The 23,249-nt window shown below is 52.2% G+C and overlaps 1 protein-coding gene across 1 annotated transcript in view; it reads right to left on the reverse strand.

Annotated features, from left to right (window-relative positions):
* Positions 1-6,088: 6,088 nt before the first annotated feature.
* Positions 6,089-23,249, reverse strand: part of ITGA11 (integrin subunit alpha 11) — a 111,416-nt gene continuing 94,255 nt past the window's right edge. The window contains exons 19-30 of the mRNA XM_059372356.1: positions 22,262-22,347; positions 21,018-21,225; positions 18,978-19,076; positions 17,479-17,555; positions 16,811-16,900; positions 15,855-15,945; positions 13,892-14,005; positions 13,595-13,681; positions 12,126-12,236; positions 11,919-12,014; positions 8,449-8,562; positions 6,089-7,730 (exon numbers count right to left, since the gene is read on the reverse strand). Of these exons, the coding sequence (XP_059228339.1) occupies positions 7,659-7,730; positions 8,449-8,562; positions 11,919-12,014; positions 12,126-12,236; positions 13,595-13,681; positions 13,892-14,005; positions 15,855-15,945; positions 16,811-16,900; positions 17,479-17,555; positions 18,978-19,076; positions 21,018-21,225; positions 22,262-22,347 (1,245 nt within the window). The 3' untranslated portion in view covers positions 6,089-7,658. The remainder of the gene's footprint in view (positions 7,731-8,448; positions 8,563-11,918; positions 12,015-12,125; positions 12,237-13,594; positions 13,682-13,891; positions 14,006-15,854; positions 15,946-16,810; positions 16,901-17,478; positions 17,556-18,977; positions 19,077-21,017; positions 21,226-22,261; positions 22,348-23,249) is intronic.

The following is a 23,249-nucleotide window of genomic DNA, read 5'->3' on the forward strand; positions in this document are numbered from 1 at the left end:
ACAAGCAGGGGGAATGGTAGAGGGAGAAGCAGGCTTCCTGCTGAGCCAGGAGCTGGATGGGGGGGCTCAGCCGAAGGGCTGAGCCATCCAGGTGCCCTGGTTTTTTCTTTAAATATCTTTAAATAGATTTAATTCTGAGTGGGTTTAGCATTTATTTAACCAGACCTTGTCGTGGACTTCTAGGTTTTCATTTTATTGATATTCCAAATAATGCTTCAGTGAACATCCTTATATTCTATATTCCTAGAACAAATTCATTCCTGGAATTTATGGTTTGGTGGCTGAGTATTTAAAATTTTGATAGAAGTCATTAAATTTGTCTTCCATCTACCTACACTATTATTGACATCAGATTTTACCTAATCACATAGTTTTTGCCAAGGTGCTTAATGAAAAACAGCATTTCATGGTTTTTATTAGTGTTCTTTTATTCCGAATGAGGTTGACACTTTTTTTTTTTTTAAAGATTTTATTTATTAGAGTGAGTGTAAGCTGCTGGTACAAGAGCGGAGGAGGGGAAGGAGAAGCAGGCACCCTACTGGGAGCTTGATGTGGGCCGGGTCTGGGACCCTGGGTTCATGGCCCGAGCCCAAGACAGATGCCCAACGGACTGAGCCACCCAGGTGCCCAACAGTTTCATATATATTTACTGACACATTTGTATTTCTTTTTTTGATTTGTGGTCTATTTCTTACTAGTTAGAAATTCTTTGGAAGTTTAAGGAAATTTTCTCTGTCATAAGTCACAGCTTTAGTTTATTTTTTGACTTTGAATATAGTAGTTTTATATTAGTTTACATTTTTATGTAGCCAAATTTATCATAATTTTTTAAAATGGAGTCAGTTTTGTATCTTGTCTCCACCCCAAAATCATAAATCTTTTGCCATTGTTTTCTTCTAATGCTTTTATGGCTTCTCCCATGTCTCTTCTCCCTTGTTTTTGTCCTCTTCCTCCTCTTCTTTGGCTTTAGATAAAAATTTGGATAAAAATTTTTATCTACCTGGAATTTATTTCATTTTTTATCTTTTTGGAATTTATTTTCATGTAAGGATCCAGCTAGCCAAAGACTTCCTTAATTCTTTTCCACTGAGTTCAGTTATAAACCAGATTTCCATAGTGTAAGTGGATCTTTTTCTGTTTTGGTTTTTGTTTTGTTTTGTTTTCTGTTCTGTTGATCTGGCTGAGTGATGGAGCTCTGGGGATTATTGTCAAGGCTCTATAACTTACTAGCTCTGTGGCCTTGGGCAAGTTACTTTTCTATCCAAGCTTTAGTTTCTGTAAATTGGGACGCTAATACTTAACTTGGACTGTGATGAGCAAATGAGATACTTACTCAAAGTCCCTGACACATAGCAGTGAGATGCTTGCTAAATGTTAAGTATTAATGCTAGTGGTGCTAATATGTCTTCATTTGCCTTCTTTGGCAGAGGGGATGTAATTATTTTATTTGTGTGTGGTTTTTTTTGCCAGAAGAATTTTGGTGTCCTGTTTTGTTGAAAGATGATTTTGTTTATCATTGAGTTTAATAGATTAAGTTAGGGAGACTGTCTTTATAAATCTGAGCCTTTTTATCTGAAGGAAAGATAGTCCCATTTAGTGAAGTCTTACATCTCTTAGAGACTTTTTTCAAGCCTTTTTTTTTTAATGAAGTTCTTACAGATATCTTCCTTTTATTATTACATTCTTTGTTTATATTGTGGATAGGAGGTTTTTTTTTTTTTTTTCCATTACATATGCTTCTAAATGTTAATGTTTTTACATAGGCATTTTAATGGATTTGGCTTTTCTTGATAAATGAAATTTTTCATTTGCTTCTTTTGGATCTCCCAGATATACATCATTTAAAAGTAATGATTATTTTGCCTTCCCATTTCAGTATTCATATTCTGTATTTCTTTCATTTGCCTAATTAACGTTGGTTAAGGTTACCCCCGGAGTATTATCATATGGTGGTATTAGAGAACATCTTCCACACATGTTTTCAAATTTCGATTTAGTGTAGCCTTCCCGTCCCTTTATAGATACCCGAGAACACCCTTTAGTCCAAGTCTCTTTACAGCTGAGGTTGTAGACCTGGAAAGAAGTGACTTGTCCATTCAGGGTCACATAAGGATTGAATGTTAGAGCCCAGGGTAAGCTGTGTCTTGACCCAGTGAGCAGAGCTCTTTGACTAACAGACTGTCAGGCTGGTACAAACAAAGCTCCCCTAGCATCTCTGCCAGGTGTGTGCCTGGCTGCAACATCCAGCTGGGCTCTGGAAATCCAGACCAATTCCAAACTTTTTTCCCCCTGTGTTTGAAGTAACATCTGCTCTATTAAATTAACAGATGACGAGACAAAAGAAAATACTGGTAGTAATATATTTAATCAGATGCTTGATGTAGAAAATGTCAGTATGAGAAGCACATTTCAGGTAGTTCATAAAGACTTGGCATGTTGGCAGGCTTAGACAGAATTTTCTACTCTAATTTCCCTGTGCTTTGTACATTTGGTGTGCTTGGTCTGTCCTGAGAGTAGAACTGGGGTTGTGTTCCTGCCTCGAACAGAAGCACCATTCCATGGATGTGCATACCAAAATAAGAAAGATGATCAAGCTTGTCATCTCGCCAGTTGCCTCTATCTGAAGCCTGATTTTCTGTTTTTCATCAGATTTTTAACTTTAATTTCCCAAACAAAAGTTTATGATGTTACCTTCAGACTCTGGCTTAGGCCATTTACTGAAAACATTTCAGAAAACATCATTGGATTGTTGCTTGTCATTTTTGTACATCGTACCAGGGAGATGAGGACAAAGAATGTACACAACGTATTAGAAAGGATGAATCCATTAAAGAATGGTGACCCTTTTTAAGAAAAAAAAAAATGTTCTGCTCATACCCTACTTTGAACCTTGGGAGTGGTGTCCCCTTTTTAAAGAACATGTTCTGCTCATACCCTACTTTGAATCTTGTGAGTTTGCTAGGTTCATTTTAGTCTGTATCTTACTGAAAAGTTTCAGAACCCTAGTGCCCGGCTTCTAACCCTCTTTCCACACTTAACCAGCAAAGCTCCTCCGTCCCTGTTTCAGTTTCTGTTTGGAACATGGTGTCCTACTTTAGTGTGATGTCAAAGCTAATGGAATAGATAGTGACACAGCAGCACTGGCATAGTTTCAATGTGGTCAGTTAAGCTGAACTGCCCTTTGCACGGAGCCTAGCTGATGTTAATACTAACATTAGGATAATTTGTGGGGATTTAAAAAAAACAGAAGTCGTGCAGAATAAAGGACTGACGTGATATTAACTGGAGGTAAAAACGGGCCAATGTGGCAGTGACTGAAAACAGGAGACCACTCACCACTAATGGCTATATTAAGTTAAGCCACCCAAGACATATCTTGTGGTGGAGAGACCTGGCCACTTTATCGTTTGGGGTGAGATGTGGTCGGAGTGAGTCATGCTGGAAAAGGAGCATGAGCAAGCTGGCCATTTCTCTTACAGGGTGCAGAGCATCTTGGGACTTGGAGCCACAGGGACTGAGGCTAAAACCTCCTGAGTGCTGACGGAGATAGCAGCTTGTCTTTTAAAGACCTCTAGGAAAAGTCACTTCCATACCTTCTGTCCGAAGCTCTTCATATTGATTCTCCCTCTCTGTTGTGTTTGGGTTAGCACATTGCCCCTCCTACCTGATAGCTGTCTTGTTAAAAAATACCTGCTTCCTTAACAAAAAGGAAAACCCGGAATCTCCATTCTTTGTGCTGGAAGGACACCCCTGGAGGGTTTTTGCTGATGACCACTGCCACCGAGATCCAAGGGCAGCTAAGAAAGGCTACACGTTTCAAGGAACTGACGTGGAAGTCTAGACGTAAGAGAATATCATGGCTTCAGATTGCTGGTTCTATAAACTGAATGTGCTTAGAATTACCTCACAGAAATTGGATTTGTGAGGTCTGGAGTGGAATGTAGACTGTGGTTCTGATCTGGGCAGCTCTGGGATCCCATTTTGAGACGCTCAACTTGGGATAGATCATGTGTTCTAAGAGTCACACTGTCCTGCCCACTTACATGCCCACACCATCTAATGCCAGAAAGAAGCCCTGCCCTCGCCTGGATTTCTTTCCCGAGCTCAGCTGGCTGGATCTGAGGGATCCAGAACTGATATCCACTTCCCTGCAGAGCACTGGGTGCTGATGGCACAGGGCTTGGCTTGAGGACTCTCTTGAGTCCATCCAAGGCCCGCCCCTCAATTTCTGGATCTTTTCTGAGAGCCCCCATCCCACCTGGGGTTTCACCATGTTAGAACAGCAGGGAAACCTCACAGAACATCTCGAATGATTCATTTCATAACTCCTATCTTTTTCCTCTATGAGATGGTGAGCCTAGAATTTAGGAAACCCACACAATCCACCAAATTCTAACACCATCGTCTGTTGGTATTTGGTTTATAAGACCCAGACCTTGCCCCATGTGTTTTTCGGCCATGTGATTGTTTGCTATAGACTTGCTTAAGCAAGTATCACGGGTTGCCTGAAAGTCAAATCGGCTTGTTTAGAGTAAGGCCTAGGATTACTGGTAATGCTTTTAAGAAGACTGAACCCTTTTTAAGTTGGCTGCACTTCAGGTTAACACTCTGATTTCAACGCTAAGCTCCATCAGAAAAAATTATTCTTAACTATAGAATAGAGCATTGCTAATAATATCCATCTGTGAACCATGATAAGAATTTTATGTTGATTTGAAGTTGCATTTGGGGTGCTTGCCACTAAATGCCGAAATTGCTTCATCTCTCCTCCAGACAATAGCAAATGTGTTCAGCTTCTCCAGGAGTTCCCCTGGGCCTCTGGAGACCCAGGAGAACCAAGTGAAATCTGCAGCAGATCCCACCCCGGAGACTTGCTGGAACAAGAAGTTCTTCCCAACTCCAGGCTGGGATCAGGCTAACTTGAACATTAGAACGACAGCATAGTTCTTACTACTCGTAATGGAAGGTCACCTGGATATGTTAACCCCTTACTTGTTTCCAAGCCTATATATGCCTGCCTCTTGACCTCGACTCTGCGCAATAGTCACAGGGGAGGGGGAGGACTCTGAAGCAAAGATGGCCCCTTCCGACCAATTAAATCTGAATCCCTGGGTGGGCCCTTGTGTAGGTATCTTTCCGAGCTCCTGGGCCTGAAGAACACTGCTCTAGAGGGAGCTTTGCTCCCTAGGAAATGCATCTTCTCTGTGGCCCTACCAGGCACTCTTTAAGGCCAATCTCAAACATTTATACCCCAGAGCAGATAAATTCCAAAAAGGAGAACTGATAAGAGAAAGAAGGCAGAGACGCTAGAGGAGGGCTTGAATTCCCTGAAGTTACAAGTTTCTGCCTTTTGATCATCCAGTTCTTGCTATAGGGCTGGGGTGGGGCATGGACAGACCGAGGAGCCCTGGGGGTAAGGCTGCCTCTGAAGGCCCCGAGGTTGCCATATGGTCACTTCTGGGCTGCATCTGACCTGCAGATAACATTGCGTCTGGCCTGCAGTGTGGCTGCACAGAGCAGTTTTTTAAAATGTGAATGCCAGTCCCTAAAAGGTTTCACATGAAGGCATTCTCAGAGTTGACAGTGCTTGACAGAAGGCCCGGCACTAAGTCCCATGACACACGTGTGTGTGCGGGTGCCTCGGGTTTCCTTTCATCAGGTGCTCCATTCACGGGAGTAAGACTCCAGGGAAACATGATTGCAAATGCGTCCTTCTGGCTTGGGGTTCACCATCTGAGTAAAAGTATTCCCATAGTTCCATCAGTGCCTTCTCCTTCCGTAAGACCCCTGAGGCTGGGCTATAATGGCTGGCTTGAAAGAGAGCCATCCTGGGGTGAGTCTGGATTTTGCTGTGGAACCTAGGGCTATCTTTTAACTGCTCTGGTTCTGAGTGTCCTATCTATGGGGGAACAAGAGCCAATAATTTCTAAGGTTCCACTTCTGGCTTCTTGGGATTCTAGTAGCATAAGGTTAGAATGGAGACCACTTGGTTTAAGAGCAGTCTGTGTGTAAAGGTGGAGAAACTCTTAAGTCAGCGTGTCCGGTCAGCACTGAAATGCTAGCCTGGAGAAGTCTAGGAGACCAGGGAGGGGAAGGGCTGGAACTAAAGGCTAGAAGCTTGAACTATCCAAACAGGTGAAGATGGGCCTGGTGGTCTTGTGAGGGAGGAAGGGCTGCATCGCTGGAGGTGTTCATTGCAGATCAGGCGCCCATTTGGTGGGGAGGGTGTAGGGATGTAGGGAGCAAATGGGGGACAGGTCCCTTCTCAACATTTCGAGAGAATGGGAGAGCAGGAGGAGCCCCACATCTGTCTCTTTTCCTTCAGAGAAAAGAGGTTGGTTCCCCAGGATATGCCCTGCCCACAGAATGGGATGATAGCACCTTGGTTGTTTTCAGTCACTGTATTTTTTTTTTTTTTTATTTTAAAAAATATTTACGACAGTAAAGGTCGTACTATGTGACCAGGGGGCAGATGCCTTTGAGCATCCCCCTTTCATTTCTACCTCAAAACAAGATTAAGGCATAAATTACTCGCTGGGCACCAGGCGTGCCTGTTGTCCTCAAGGCGCCATCATTGGTGGTACCACTTGTCCCATGGGCCAGCGGATCAGACATTTGCCACTGAGCCTGCACAGACTCGGGTGTCCCTACACCAGCTTTAACTAGTGCATTCCAGAGAGACCCCTCAGCAGTGCCGGCCCTTCTCTCTTGCACGGTGGGCAGAAGGGAGGGATGGGAGGCTCTGTGTGTGTGTGTGTGTGTGTGTGTGTACACGCGCACGCAGGGAGATGGGTGACACAGGGAGGGGAGGCTCCGCACCGCTGCCCCTGCTGCCGGGCTGCACATTAAGCCAGGCAGGCTGGAAGACCAAGTGCGGACGTGGGACTCGGAGCGTGTGGTGCTCGGGCTCCGGCTGGGTACTAGGCACAAAAGCAGCTGGCTGGGCAGGGGCTGTGGGGGTGTGGAGGGCCCATTTGCCTCCCCATCTCGGGGTGGGTTCCCCATGTTGTGCGTTCCAGCTGCCCGTCCGACAGTCTCCGCGACCCAGGGTCCTTCTTCATTCCTGGCCTGCAGCTGTCACCATCGAGCCCAGGGGGCCCCGGTTCATTCAGGGACAGCTCCAGGGACCTAACTCCTGTCCGCAGAAGATGAGAGTGGGACCTGGAGCCTTGGGCAGTGTGGGGGCAGGGGTGGGAGGGCAGCACAGAATGCAGATCTGCTGCGCCGGTCCCCCCCACCCCCCGGGTTCCTACTGGGACTGGAGGCCTGGAGTGTGCAGAGTAGGTTTGCATGGCAGTCTTCCTCTCCCAGTTTCTTCTGAGGATGGGACAGGCCGGTAGGAATTCCTAGCACCTTAGTGGCAGGGGCACAAATGCCCCCACAGAGCCCGGCGGAGGCTTTGGTGGGCCATGTGATGGGTCCCTCTAAATCACCAGGGCTCTGTGTTGGAGGTGCCTGGGCCTCCCAGTAGAGCAGTCCCTCCTAAAACTGGCTTGAGTTCCTTTCAGAGGGTGTAGGCTTGGTCTCTCAGGAGATGAGGTCAAGTGCAAAGCGAGCTGGCATCTTCTCCACCCCAGCTCAGTGGGCCCTGGGCCTGGGCCTGCACACTGCCTGGACCGGCATCCTGGCCCCCATCGACTCGCAGCCTCCTCTGAGACTCACTCCAGCGCTTTGGGGTTGGGGTCCAGGCCAGGCTCCCTCCTGCGCTTGGCACTTTTAAAGAAGCCGAGCTGTGGGCAGCAAAGGCGAAGTCTCAGGGGTGGGCCCGGTGGACAAGGCCTGTCTCCCCTCCCTGCTTTCCCTTCATTAACCCTCCCAAGGCTCCTTCCCGAATACCCCAGCTAACACCGAGTACCCCCTCAACCCCCAATCCAGCAGGACTCCCTTGGTGGGCCACAATGGGCCCCTGAATTGGTGGTGGTGGTGATGGGAGCTGCAGTGGAGTGCATGCAGCCTGGGTCAGGAGGCTAGAAGTCGTGCTGTATGACCCTGCCCCAGTCAACACCCCTCTCTGGGCCTCCCTTGCCTCATCTGTAATAGGTTCTCCACCTGCCACTCAAACACAGAGAAGACTTTGGGAGGCTTGTGAGACGCGTGGAGAAATTTTGTTGGAGAAATTTTGTGGTTCTGTGTGCTTGCTTCTTTTTCTGATAAGAGACCTAGCTTTCATCAAGTTCCTAAAGGGACCCACAGAAGGGTCAGAGCCACAGGCTGCAGGTCCCCTGGTGGCACTAGCCAAGCTGTCTGCTGTGGTGAGAGGGGCAGGCTTTGGTAGCAGGCTAGTTCTGGGGAGGAGGCTGGGTGGGTGCCAGCTCTCATGGGGAGGAGAATGTAGGGACTGGCACCAGAGCCCAGATGTTAGAGCCCCTGGCCTGAGCCCCCCACCCCTCACCCCCCGCCCCCCGCCAAGATGCTGCTTTCCCCATCACCTGCCTGCTGGGGCCTCACCTTCCATAGTGCCAGGACCAGCAGGGCCAGCAGCAGGAGGCCCCCCAGGGTGCTGCCCACAATGATCCAGATGGGGATCTGCGAATCTTCTTGCTTGGAGATCTCAAATGTGATCTGCAAGGGGAGGAGGGCACCAGGTCCACAGCATGACTGTTCTGGAGCCCTGGGGTGGGGGGCCGGGGGGGGTGGCGTGGGGATAGCTAGTGCCCAGGGGGATCTGCTGGAGGGATAGGTGACACCTGGCCAGCAGAGGCCCCAGAGCACCCCACCCTTGCACAACAGACACGGGAGTTAAGGGACCCAGGTGATCGATCCTGCCTTCTCTTTGAGACACTTTCTGCCTTTGGCCTTGGGCCACACTCCACTCCCCTTGGATTCTCCCACCACATGGGCTACTTTTTCTTATTTTCTCTGCTGCTTCTTCATCGCCTCCCCCGCTTCTAAATTTTGATGTGTCCTGTGGCTCTGCACTTGGACTTCTGCTTTACCTATAGTCACTTCCTGGTGAGCTCGGGGCCTTCTTCCACGCTTGGCACAGTGGGCCCAGGGCCTTTGGTGCCTTTAGAAGGCCCCGAAACTGTTCTAATTTCTTTTAAAATTAGAAGAAGAAAATATATAACCTTGCTTGGATTATGTTTGTCTATATATGGACACTGTCATAAAATAAGGATTTAAATTATGTTTTTAAGGAGGAAGGAGCTCCAAAGGCAAAAGGGCTCAGGGCCACGAGAGGGCCTAACTCTCTCCAACGTGGGGCTTTACCATCTCTCCGCTGACCGCTGTCACATTTCTCCCTTCTACTTGGCCTCTCTGCTAAATTCCAGACTCATATCTTCCATCTTCCCAGCCTACTTGGCATCTTTAACAGGTTCCCAAACAGACTCTTGATCCCACTCCTCACCCTCAAACCTCTTCCTTCACTGCGTTTCCCAGGGAAGCAAAAGGCAGCACTGCCCTTCCTAGCTTTGCTCAGCTGAGAAGCTCCGGGCTCGGCCCTGACCCTTACCTTCCCGGCCACATGGACTCCAGCCAAATCTGGCCATTCGACCTTTGAAGCCCCGCAACTTTGGCCAGTCTTCCTCCCTCCAGGGCTACTTCCTTGGACCCAAAACCCTCCTTTTAGCCTTGGAAACCGTAAGAACCCGCTTACTGCCTCCCAGCCTCCTCATCGCTCTCTGTAGTCTGTTCTCGGCATGGCAGCCGGAGGAAGGCAGACTTAATTCTCTCCTCCACGCTGTGTCTGCAGCTCAGAGTGGAAAATAAGAGTCCCTGTCCTGGCCCGCAAGGCCCTACACTCTCCAGTTCTGCTCACCTCCCTAGCCCCATCTCTTCTCTCCCCATCGCTCTCTCCACTCCAGCCCTCCAGCTACCTGGCCTCCCAACGAGCCAAGCACACACTCTTTGCAGGGTCTTGGTCTTGCTGTCCCTTCTGCTGGGCTGGTAGTGACGAGACACCCCCCTTCTTCATGCTCTCTCTCTGATGTCAGTTTATCTGGGAGGCTCTTCCCAATCTCCTTGTATAAAACAGCACCCTGTCCCCCCAGCCTCCACCCTTTTGTGCCTGTTGCCTTTCCGGGCACAGCTTTATCACCACTCGGCATTGATGTATTCCCGTGTCTTGCCATCCTGCCCATCTAGAACGTCTGCTCCAGGGGAACAGGGCTTTATCTGTGTTGGTCTCTGTTCTGTGTTCAGTGGCCGGGACAGAGGAAGCGCTCAGGCAACACGGCAGGGGACGGAATGTGTAACACCACCCCCACCTCCCCATTCCCAGCAGCGGCTTAGGGCCCTGGCTTGGCCACCCACTCCCTGTTCAACTTCAAGCCAGTCACGGCCCCCTCTCCGCCTTACCTGCCACAGCCTCAGTGTCTATATCTAAAAAATAGGGGTGGGCGTACCTCACAGCACTTTGAGGAGTGAGCCAGATCGCATGCCCAGTGTCTGCTACAGTGCCTGGGCCTGAGTCACGGCTCCACGAATGGCAGGCGAGGGCCTTTTATGTTCTCTTTCAACCCACGAGGGCTGGGACCTTCACCTCCCCGCCCCCGGAGCTAGCTCACAGCTAAGCCAACAGGGCCTTCGGTTCTGGGTTGCTGCATTTCTAAAAGAGAAGTGAGGTATCTGGAGAGGCTCAGAGGGATTTCTGGGGGGAGGTGGGAGAGGAAGGAGAAGGAGAATTCACTTAGAAACCATGGACTAGTGTAGAGAGAGGGGTCGTGCGTGTGTGGGGGGAAGGGCGTGGGGGGGCATCGGGGGTGCCTATACAACGCCTCTTCTCTCGGTTGCCTGCAAAATTCTGACATATCTCTTGAGATTCGGATCAAGTGGACTGTCTCCAGAAAACTTCCCCTGGACATCCCTTGCTCTGACTGCCACCCCCACCCCCCAAGCCCAGCACCCGCACTCGCCCCCAGATCAGAGCCATGCTATGTTATCTTCATCCCCCTTGTCTGCTTAAGTCATCTCCGTATCCCCTGGGGGCCTGAGTCATAGGAGGAACACCCACCACATGTCAGATGAAGGAACAAACTGCTCCTTCGGTGGGTCCCCTGCTCCTGCTCCCCCTCTGCCTGGCAGCCCCCCACAGGGCTTGCAAGTGGTGTTTGTGCGTTTGATTAAGGTCTGGCTTCCTGTCCATGCCTGAATTGGGTCTCCACCATCCCCCTGGGGGTGGGGCTGGAGGTTCACTTGGCATCTAGTATGAGAACCACTCACAAGGATTGCAGGCCATGGCTGGTGTGGGGATGTGGCCAGTGGAGGGCAGCAGTGTCCCATGTCCCAAGCCCCTCTCCGAAGGACTGGGCTTTTCTTCAAGACCCAACTTCTCATTTTCTTAGGAGAGCACTATACGAAGCCTCATCCCCTTCTGGGGGCCCTGATTTTAGACAGTCTGGCCTGCGACAATCCGGTGTTAGCCAATTCACAGAGTCCCAATACAGAGACATCTCGCTTCCCTTGTTCTTCACGAACTTAGTTCACACCAACCTTTAAAGCACGTTATGTGCATTTCCTCGTATTTGGGGTGAGGATGGATGGGGAAGAGAGGGATGGATGGTCATTCTAGGCTGCTGGCCTTACTCACTATTGGTGGAAGCAATCAATGAGTTCCCCCCACCAAGACCCCCAACCCCTAGAGGTGGGCAGGCCTGAGACCTAGTCCATTCCTCTAGTGCAGAATACCCATGCTCCCCTCCTTCCTCTGATTCCATGGGGCTGCTGTGGTATAGAGCCTGGTGCTCTCGAGGTCACTGGGCTAATGTCTACTTTTGGCCCCATCCCTGCTCATGCCCCAACAGCCTGTATGTCTTGCTTGTCTCCTGTCTTTTGATGCTGCACTAACTGCAGATCGGTCCACCTCTCTCCTGCAGGAACACGTGAGCACAGAGCATAGGAAGCTCTAGGGAGAGGGGCAACCCCTTCCCTAGCTGGTCTGACTCAGGCTGAGGCCTGCAGGGTTCCGGGGGGCTCACCTGGCGGCTGGGATCCTCCTCTCGGAAGATGAAAGGGCTGTGGAACTGCCTCTGCAAGGCTGCATTGACTGTGATCTTCATCAGCTTGTACTTGAGCTGTATAATCAGAGGTCTTGTCAGAAGCCAAACCTTCCCCTGCGGGGAGATTCCCCGGCACCCACCACCTTCCCTTGCTTCATTGGGGTCTAGCTCAAGAGCTCTACTTACTGCTTTTAGGGACCTCAACCACAGGTTTCCCAGCAGATGGAAATTGATCTCCTGGTTGGGGGCCAGCCTCACGTTGCAGTTGATGGAAACTACGTCAGAGTTGCTGTGATTCTGAAAGAGGAGGTGGGTCTTGGGGTGAGCGACTGGGCTCCAGGGGAGCAAGGAAGGCAGCTGGCCTAGCCACGCCCGAGAATGTGAGCAGGGCCTTGGGCCATCAGACAGATGGCTGAGCCCAAGTTTGGCTCCTGTGAGGGGGGAGGGGCAGAGGATGGGCTCAAGGAGAGGTGGGGGGTGGGGGGACACATGGGCTGCGGGTGCCACTTGATGGCTGGAGGACGAGGTAAGGACGGTATAGCCTATGCTGGTCGAGGTTGTGGGTAATCACATGTATTCTAGGAGCAGAACTTGGATTTGACCTTAGGGAGCCTATAAATGTCATCGCCAGACAAACAGATTAAAGGAGACATTGTATGATTACTGTAACAGAGGCAGAGAAAGCATTTTAGGAAATCCAACTTCTGTTTCCGATAAAAACTCCCAAGGAATTTCCTGAATCTGAATATAGGGTGTTTATGTGTGTGTGTGTATATATATAAAACTACAACAAGTATCATGTTTAATAATGAAAAACTTAAAAACAATTAAAAAAAAATCAAGTTCAAGACAAGACTGTCATCATTTCTACTTCCCACTGTCCTGGAGGTCCTAGCCAGAGCCAGAAGATGAGAAAAACAGTTTGTAAGGATTGAATGGTAACGCTCATACTATTATTGTTTACAGATGATCCCGTTCAACAGAAAACCCAAAGAAATTGTCAAATTATCAGAATTTATTAGGTTAAACTTGTTTGTATCCCTCTCTTGCAGCTACTGAAACAACCCCCGCCCCCAGTCCCCCAGGCCCAGTCTTCAGGAAAGTACACTACACTCAAAATGCTTGGTGTGAGGGGCTTATTTGCAGAAATCAAACCAGAACAGCCAAGATGTTAGTCTGGGGAAGAACAGTGAAAGCAATCAGAAACTGTGATCTGGAGCAGGGGCAGCCCTGGGAACAAAAAGCTGGGGACAAGCAGGTGTCACGGGGAGGGCTTTGGGAGGTGACATGAGCTGCCCTCCATCCTCAGGGACAGGGAGGACCCAGCTGCTGGGGTCAAAGTCTCCAATACAAGCCAAGGAGGTCTTGGCCTTCAGAACCTTGCTGGGTCTGGGCTTCCCCTTCCCTTTGCTCATCCGTATCCTGCTGCCCTCTAAGGCACAGGTGCCAGGCCACGATCCCTTTTCCTTTCCTGGAGGTTGTCTGCTCCCCTCCTCTCTCTCTTGACACCTGTCACAGCCTTGTGACAGCCAGCTCCTCTGGCATTCACTCTATGTGTCCTGCAAGATGGTGAGCTCATTAAGTGTATTTCTTCATTCTGTTTCCTCTTGGTCTGAGAGGCTCGCGGCCCAGCCCCGGGTAAGGAGGACACTCACCAGCTGTGGGGCTCGGGTCAGGTCTTCCTCTGTCGGGGCATGTCGGTACTCGGTGTTGTTTCCCCAGATGTTACAGGACGTGTTCACCTGCAGCAGGGCCACACACAACAGGCCTCACCACCAGCCTTGGCCCAATCAGCATCCCAGAGATGCTCCATTCTTCTCCTCTGCCCCGTGAAAGCCCTGCTGGTCCGGGGCCGGGGAGGAGGAGCTGATGTCTGAGGCCTTGGGGGCACCCCTAGGGGTAGGTCACCTACTGATCCCCTCCCTTGAGCAGGCTCCCAAGGGCTCTGGTACCTGGTCAGTATGGAAGTCCTTCAGCATCAGCAGGCGGTTGCCCCCTCTGGTGGCGATGGGGATGGTGATCTTCATCATTACTCCGTGGATGGGGAATAAGCCCAAGTTTTGGATCTGTGACCAGAGAGAGGAGGAGTCAGTACTTCCAGCAGCAGCTGCAGTAGAGGGGAGTGGAGGATGAGGTCCATGGAGGTGAGCCACCCATCAGGTTGGGAATCAGGCCCCTTCAAGCCCCTGGCATATATGCTCTGCCAAATCACGGCAGGGGCTGTGTGCACAAAGGTGCGTGGAAGCACCCAAGGGGCCGGGCTCCTGGAGGCCAAAGACAAGCCGGTGGGGGCCATGAGGCTGGAGAGCAAGGTCACTTCCATTCCCAGGCTCTCCTGGCTGTGGGGATTTTGTAGCCTAGTGCTGCTGGTCACCCTGGGCTGAGGTCAGGGAGGAGATGGTGAGAGTTGAGTCATGCATTAACGAAGGTTGTAACCGTGAGCGAGTGCTAGCCGTGACATGGCCGGTGTCAGAGTGGCAGTGACTCCAAGCAGGGTTCTGGAATCAGAGAGGCCAGTCTCCGACCCAGAGCTTCGAGCGTCTACCAGCTGTGTGGCCTCAGGCAGTCACTAGACCCCTCCTGCAACAGCCACCTGGATACCAGCATGTCTGATACATGGTTTCCAGCATCAGCCTGCCCCGAGCTCACACGCAGCTTTTAGGGGTGGGGGGGGGGCACAGAGCTCACTGGGCAGACTGCTCGAATGCCTCCTCATCCCCCTTCTTGCTCCTTCCTTACACGGGGGCAGAGACGAATGCCACATTTCCCAGCCTCCCTAGGTAACTGGCAGTGTGAGAAACTGCCAAGGAGTTTCTTTAGGAGGGAGGGGCCTGCTCTTCTCCCCTTCCTCCTTCCTGGGATGAGAGTGTGATGGCCGGAGCTGCAACTGTATTGGGCAATGAGGTGAACTTAAGAGGCTGATAGTGGCATGTCAAGGACGGTGGAGCAGACAGAAGACCCAATCCTGAATGATTTTATGAAGCTGCCAACCCTGGACTTCTTTTATGGAGAGAATAAACTCTGGTCCATTTAGGCCACTTGTATTTAAAAATATTTTTTAAATATATGCAACCACACCTAACCTTCATTGATACATCCTCCCAGTCCAGCCCCATTCTTTTCTTCTCTTTTAAGATTTATTTATTATTATTTGAGTTGGGGGAGAGGGGCAGAGGGAGAGAGAGGATCTTAAGCAGATTCTCCACTGACCACAAAGCCCCACTTGGGGCTCGATCTCACGACCCTGAGATCATGACCTGAGCCGAAATCAAGAGTCAGCTGCTTGGGGCGTCTGGGTGGCTCAGTGTGTTCAAGCCTCTGACTTCGACTCAGGTCATGATCCTAGGGTCCCAGGATTGAGCCCCACATCGGAGGGGGGTCTCTGCTCGTAAGGGAGCCTGCTTTCCCCCCCTCTCTGCCTACTTGTGATCTCTGTCAAATAAATAAATAAAATCTTAGGGGCGCCTGGGTGGCTCAGTGAGCTGCCTTTGGCTCAGGTCCCGATCTCAGGGTCCTGGGATTGAGCCCCGCATTGGACTCTGCTCAGCAGGGAAACTACTTCCCCTTCTCTCTCTGCCTGCCTCTCTGCCTACTTGTGATCTCTCTCTGTAAAATAAATAAATAAAATCTTAACAAACAAACAAACAAACAAATAAATAAATAAAATCTTAAAAAAAATAAAAAACGAAGTCAGCTGCTTAAGAGGCTGAGCCCCAACCGGCACCCCCCATTATTTTCTAGATAAGGACTGAGAGGCCCAGAGAGGGCAAGGAACTTGCCTAAAATCGCACAGTGAGTGGGTAACAGGGCTGGGGCTGAATCCCAGGCACTTGCAATGATTCCAGACCCCTCCTCACCCCAAGGGGAACCCTCAGCTCTTGTCCTTCACTCTGCCTGGCTCTCTGCCAGCCTTACCTTGAAGACACAGCTGAAGGGAGGCCCAAGGCCATCGTACCTCTCCAGTGAGCTATTGGACTTGACCTCATAGTGGCTCAGGCTGCTGTCCCTGCAGGGACAGAGGACAGGGACGCTGTTAGCTCAGGCAATGTTGGCTCACTGAATAAATGCATGACAGAGGGCGTGGGCATGTGCCCGGCTCCCCTAGACCACAGGAAAGAGGTTTTCTCTGGTGTCCCTGAGGACGGGGAGGACTGTGTTGGGAAGGGTTCTGAGCCTCAGCAGGGATGCATGCCGAGATCTCTCAGCAAAGGCCGCCTCATGTGGGGGATGGGCATGAGCTCAGAGAGCTGGTCATTGGCCATCCCTGCCCTTGGGGGCCATTCCTGGCCTCTCAGCCCAATGGCAAGACCTCTTTAGAGCATGAACTCGCCCACTTTGCCCCATTCCAGTGTCCAGCAGTGGCCACGGGAGGGCCTGAGCCTGCTTTCTGTGTGGTTGCAAGTCTGACTTCTCCAATGGCCTAGGGACTCCCAGGGGACAGGGCTGGCTGGTGGGAGCACTTTGCCCTTTGGGGAGGTGCGTTCTCGTACTTTCGCTGTGGAAAGTTGCTGGTTCAAGGTGGTAATGAAAAGCAGATGGACTTTTAGTAGGTTTTATGACTTAAAATCCTCTCAGACCAGACCCCCACTTATCACCTGCACTGGGGGTGGATACCCCCCATGTGCCACCCCCTCCCAGAGGCAGGAGCTCCCTGGAGGTCAGCTCTGTGTCTCCTTCTACCCCCTGCCCACCATGGCTGAGGGACCTGCCCTCTCCGAGTCCTCAGGGACACCCCCAACGCACAGTCCCTTGGCACTGCAGCCTGGCCCCTGTGACCTCTGGTCCTATGCAGATCCCCCCCCAGAGGGTACCCCGTCTTAGGCCTCACTTCTCTCAGGCTTCCCCCAGCCTGTCCCCTCCCACCCCCCCACCTGGTGAAGAGGACATCAGCCTCGTATTTGAGGTGGAAGCGCAGGAGGGCCGTGTTGTCTTCCCTGGTGCTCTCCTCCTCGTCGCTGTCACTGCAAGGAGAGTCGCGCGGGGCGGTCAGGAGCGGGCCAGGGGGCCTTCCACCAGCCGAGCCGGCTCCCCGCGTGGGCTCACGGCAGCCCCTTCGGATGGGCAAAGCAACTAACAGGTGAGGAAAGGAAGGCTCAGAGAGGCTGTGTGAACTTCCCAAGGACACACAGCGTGTAACTATAGCAACGGGGAGAGGGACACTGGTTGTTTGTTCTACTCCTTCTCCTGTGTTCTTTCTGTCCTGCACTTCTCTCCCCTCCAACATTTTTCCATTTTAAAAGACCTTCCTTCCCTTACTCTGTGAAGATGACCCCTGCTTTGCTATTGTCAGGGGCTGCTGTGATGCCCGATGATTACATGTACAGTTCTTTGTAATTGAAGGTTTTAGAAACAGCTGCCAGAGCAATGGTAAGGGTTTGCTATTTCTCTCTGAGCTGCCCAAGGATGGAGAGGGCAGCAGGTGGACCCCCCACCCCCAGGTCGGGGCAGGGGCACAGGGAAGAGCTGTGGCTAGCAGCAGAGCAGGGGACAGCAGCGAGCAGAGCCCAGAGGGGGCAGAAGGAGCAGGCGACGCCCAGACCTGCCAGTGGTGAGCCGGATCTCCAGGTGGTGCAAGAAGATGGATTTGCTGAACTCAAAATCCAGCCGGAAAGCCACCTGCGAGGAAGAGGTCCAGTTGCTGGAGCTGGGGTGTCTGGGAACTGCAGGTCTGGACATGGCCAGCCTGCCCCTCCTTGCCCCTGCCCTTGTCTCCCCGGGGGGGGGGGGGGGGGTGAGTGGGTAGCTGTTGCCTGGGGTGCCTGGAGGACCAGGTGCCAGAGTGATGTGAGCTGAACTTGGGACCTGGGGACACAGCCACAGACAATAGCTCCTCTGATAGGGTTTCTTGGCTAAGGGACCAGCCATTCTCCCCACGACTTCCTTTTTGTTTTCAACTACAGGCAACTAGAAGGCAGCAGGTCCAATTTCAGGATCCTGTGGGAATTCCTGGGTGGGGAGCTTGATGGCGGGAAGGGGAGGTGGCCATCCCCATGAACCACAGGGTGCAGGGCCGGAAGCCAGCAGGAGGACTGCCTCAGCGGCCCCTTCTTCCTGTGTGCGATAGGGAGAGGCCAGCAGAAGGGTGAAGGCTGCCTCGGGCACCCAGCAGTTCAATAAGGCACCTGCCTCCTGGTCCAGCGGTCCTCCCACCACTCTGATGGTCCAGTCCTATGCTTCCTTTGGCCTTGGCCAAAGGGACTGTAGCCTGTGACCTCTGACTCTCTGACCCTCCTCACCACCTCCCACCCGACTCTGGGGACATTACAGGGGCTTTGCCCAGACCTCATGTTCTTCTCAGATCTGCTTCATGGGGTTTCCCAAGGAGACTTTGGGGCCCCATTCTTGACTTGTGTCCCAGAGGGGAGGCGAGGATTCCCCTTCTCTCCCCCAGCCTTGCAGACTCCGATCCTGGGAACAAGCTGTCACTCTCCCTGACTCTTGCCTCAAGCTCCCTTCTGTCTGATGCCAGCTCTATGAGTAGCCTAGTCTCAGCTGGGTCTTTTCTTGTTCCAGAACCTTCAGTGGCTACCCAGTACCCCGTAGAGACGGACAAATGCTACGTGATCTGGAGTCTGGAATCTGGGGATTCTCCTTCCTGGGGAATTTGCTTTTCCCCTCACACACCCTACCCACTTTCCACTTGTCCTTTTAAGCACATGACAAGTGCCCACAAAACGTCAATTTTTCTCCCAATCTCTCCCCGTGCACAAAATAGGCTGAGAGAGGCTGGACTTGGAAAAAGTGTGTTAGGATAAAGGATAAAGGGATAACTGGCCAGGAGGTGGTGGGAGAGGGGTGGGTGGAGTGGTGGCATTGCCCTGAGGTGAAGGAGCCTGGATGCTCTCTTGGGGGTGGGCTGGCTAGTTAGGTCCTGTGGGTGTCATTTCCTGGGTGAAAAAAACTAACAGACTTAACAGCCATGCTCAGGCTTCTCCATCCCTCCCCTGTTCTCCCCTCTGTTCATTTCCATCTCCCTTGCCTCCCTAGTGCCTCCCAGCACCCACCCGGTCCCGCCCCCACACTGCCCCCAGCCTCAACCTTGGCCTTGGCCCTGAAGAAAGGGTAGCTGACATTGCAGACTTTCTTGTGGAGTCTCCTCTCCTCGTTCACGCACTCGATGCTGCCATCTGAGTCGTCCTAGGGGAGGGTGGGGAGCACCGCGGGCAGCTGTTAGGAGGGCCAGAGACCTGGGCCTGGGGACCACCCAAGCCGCACCCCACCACCTACACCAGAGCTGTACCACAGACCTTGGAAGGAAGCTGGGACCCCAGGGGCCCCGGAGACACGGGAGGCAGTGGCTTTGAGGGGGAATCACCGCCCAGCTCCTGGGCCTCTCTGAGCTGGGGTCCTGCTGGGCCAGCGCCGGGGTCACCTCCGCTAGGGTCCTGAGGGAGGGGACTCCCCCACAGTGCTCTAGCTTGACACTGTTGGGTGGCTGTGTGTCCTTGTGTGTATCTTTGGGCATGCATATGCACGTGTGGACAGAAAGGCATGTCTGTGTAGACTCCGCCTGTGTGTGCCCTGTGGCAGGCATGAGGAACAGGTGGGTTTCCTTGAATGCACAGGCAGGTCTGTGAGCTTTTGCATGTGTGTGTGCAAAGTGCTCATGATCAGACTAACACATCTGTAACTGGCTGGGGCGGGGGTGCTTCCTCCACGAGCGTTCCCCTCAGCTGGATGGTGGGATGGAGGGCAGCCTAGGGAGAGGAGTGCTGGTCTCCCAGCTGTGAGCAGCTCCTGGGCTGGGGCTGGATGGGCAGAACTAGGTTGTGGGCTATCCCTACACACACGCCCCTCCCCGCCCCCCATAACCCCGCTGCATGTGTGGATGTAGCCCTTTCTAGAACACGCTGCCCGCTGCCCGCTTCTCTTTGTCCTCCTCAGTTCTCAAAGATCTTCTGTGCTACAGACACAAAATCCCACGAAGACTGGCCCCTGGGCTTATGAATAGGCATGGCACTGTAGCGTCTGGACCAGGGGAGTAGTGAAAGGTGGATACGGGTTGGGGCCCTGTTTCCCCTAAGTACCCCAATTCAGACAGATGCCAAAATCTCTGGGCGGGACAGGACTGGGAAAGAGGGCCATCACATGGGCTGCTTATCCTCACTTGGGGTTGCAGTGGGCTTGACTGTGCGGCCCAGCCTTGGGCCTGAGGAAGGGACTGCCTGGCAGAGACTGAGGGGTTCCGTGTCTGCCCCACCCGGCACTCAGGGCTCCACATGGATGCTCTGAGATCCTTGGGGCCAGAGACTGTCTGAGGGGAGCTGGGACCGCCCCCCGCTCCACATGACAGTGATGTCCTGGGTTGACTCAGTGACCCTGTCTCAGGGACTTCTCTGGGCTCGAGCCCTGAGGAGTTCAAGGTCACCACAGGCCAACACTTAGGCACTGTGAATTCCCTCGGAGTGCATGCAGGGCCGTGCTGGGGAGCTGTGTGGGGCTGGGGGAGCCCGTGTGGCCTTCTGGGGCTTCGGAAGGCCCTCCAGAGCTTGTGACATGAGGACAAAGCCCTGTCCTAAAGTGCAGGCCCAGGAACCCTTCTGCCACTTACTAGCTGTGTGGTCCTGGTCAGGCCCTGTCCACCCCTCTGTGCCTCAGTCTCTGGCATGATAGGAAAGGTTGAAGTTTGGAATAACCTGTTCCGGTTCTTGTGAGAGGGCCCTTTTGAGAAAGCCTGAAGGATGAACTGTGGGCAGGGGGCTGTATTAGCTGGTGTGCACCTGTGTGGGGTGTGTGTGGCTGTGCGTGTGCACACGCATGTGTGTGTGCTCCTATTGAGAGCCAAGGACACAGGCTAAAAGACATTCCTCCCCATACTCGGGAAGGGCTCAGACCCCCCTCTCCCAGTGGCTCTACCCCTGCTGCACGCTGACCTTGCCTGGGATGCTTTCAAAGCATGCTGATGTGGGCGTGGCCCCAGACCAGACCCGGTAGAATCTCTGGGAAAAGCCTGGCCACAGGGATCTGTAAGCTCCCAGTGGCTGTAACATGCAGCCCACCAGTCCCCTTGGCTGGACCCTTCCCTTCCTGCCTCTGCCCTTAGCCTCAGGCAGACCAGGCCCACAGTTGAGGTCTTACCTTCTGGATCAAGCTGGCAAACTGCAGGTTTGTTGACTGCGAAATATTTAGGACCGTGCTGTAGGCATTCTCGCCTCTGTTCTCCAGCACGGCCTCCACAGCAACCCGCCGGCGTGTGCTCTCGATGATGAAGACCGTAGTGTCGAAGGACAGCGTGTAGGCGGAGCAGTCCTGCGTGGTCTTGCCCAGGACCCTCTGGCAGTACTCCCTGTGGGACAGAGCCCACCCAGGGCCAGGCTTATGGAATGGGGAGGGCGGGGCCAGGCCTCCCTGCTCTCCTCAGCATGTATCCCTTTTGGCTTTGGCTACCGGGAAGCTCGGAGCTAAATGAAGAGACTATCTTGATGAGTAGCCAGGATGGCTAGACGGTTTGCTTCTTCATCCTTCTCAGGGTTTGTCTGTGTTATTTCTACTTATTGTATATGTTTTCTAGCTCAGTCATTTTGTTTTCTAGCTACTCAGACTGAGTAAGTCAGTAAGTCTACCTTTAGACTACCTCTAAAAGTAGAGGATGGATTACTTGAAAATAAATGACATAAATTTTAAAGAGGATATTTTTCATTATTTTTCCTTGTATACTATATCTTTTTTTTTAGAAAAAGGCTTTGTCCTCATGTCACAAGCTCTGGAGGGCCTTCCGAAGCCCCAGAAGGCCACACGGGCTCCCCCAGCCCCACACAGCTCCCCAGCACGGCCCTGCATGCACTCCGAGGGAATTCACAGTGCCTAAGTGTTGGCCTGTGGTGACCTTGAACTCCGCAGGGCTCGAGCCCAGAGAAGTCCCTGAGACAGGGTCACTGAGACAGGGCACCGTGCTCAGCCACCTGCTTTGTCTCCTTAGTTCAAGCAGTCCATCACTGGGCCCACAGGTCACCTAGTTGGGGGCTAGGAGGGTGAGCCACCAGGATCACTGGTCCTAGTCTCCATTTTTCATCTGTTTGATAGTAAAGATTCCAAAGAAAGGATTCCTTTTTCTAAATGAAGTTTGAGGAGTTTGGATAGATGAGTACTTTTCATTTTGCAGAGGAAGTAACTGAGGCCCAGAGAGGGAAGGGACGTGCCTGAAGTCACATGAGAGGCAATTAGAGGCAGAGCCTGGGCTAAACCCAGGCTCCACGTTCTGTGTTTGAGCCATGCTGCCTCCAAGAACCATATGCAGGCAGCACTCAGGGCTTGGGGAGCCCCAGATCTACTTGCGGGGGAAGGAACGGAATCAGGGCAGGGGCAGGGAGGAGCCAGCTTACATGGCCGTGGGCAGGTCACTGCGGGCATCCAGCAGGAGGTCAGGGACACAGTGCTCGTCCTCATTGCAGCCGTTCCAGAAGGGCACCTGTGCCAGGGAAAGTCAGGGCGGGGTGGCTGGTTGGTTGTCTTTGCTGCCAACCGGCCCTCACCCCCATAGCACGCCGGCTCCCCACTCCACCACACTAGACATGGGCTTCGTCTTCTCTGCCCTCCTCCCAGACGACACCCTGCTGTTTCTCCTGCTTTTGCACAGGTACTCCCTTCTTTAAAACATGGCTCCAAACTCCGCAGCTCCTGGGTCTCCTTCAGTTCTCAGCGAAGCTCAGGATACCCACACCCACCCAGCAGGTTTTTAAGGATCATCTGTGTTGGGGGCAAGGTCTTAGGTACTGGCGGTACAGGATGAGGAAGACACAGCTTCCGCTCTCAGCTCGTGGGGAAGAGTGCTGGATAAATAATTACAGTGTGAAATGTGCAAAAAAAAAAATTGTAGAAATCTGTGTGTAGAAAAGAGAGGCAGAGGGGAGGAAACAATTTTTTGTCCTGTACATGGTCAGAGAAGCCTTCAGGGAAGAGACAGTAGGTCAGAGTTCTGAAGGATGACCATGTTAGCTGGGTGACCAGGGAGACAGAGAATTCGGGGGGAAGGACGAGCCTGTGCAAAGGTCTGAGGCATGAAGCAGCATGGTGAGTTTGGGAAATGCTGGGTGCTTTAGCATTGCTGCATTTTGGGATGGGGAAGATGGAGAGATGAGTGGAGTCAGTTCTTCTAGGGCCTTGGGGTCATTCTTTGCAGGTGACAGGAATCACTGACTGCTGTAGACAGGGGAGTGAGTATCCCGTCAGACCTGCATGCTGAAGGCTCGCTGTGGCCGCTGTGGGTGGACGGACTGGAGGGATCAAGGCTAGAGTCAGGGAGGCCACTGAGGAGGCTGCTTCAGTGTTCAGGCAAGAGATGATGATGGTGTTGGGGGTACGGGTGTGGAG

Source organism: Mustela nigripes, chromosome 13 (assembly GCF_022355385.1).
Source record: "Mustela nigripes isolate SB6536 chromosome 13, MUSNIG.SB6536, whole genome shotgun sequence".
Lineage (NCBI taxonomy): Eukaryota > Metazoa > Chordata > Mammalia > Carnivora > Mustelidae > Mustela > Mustela nigripes.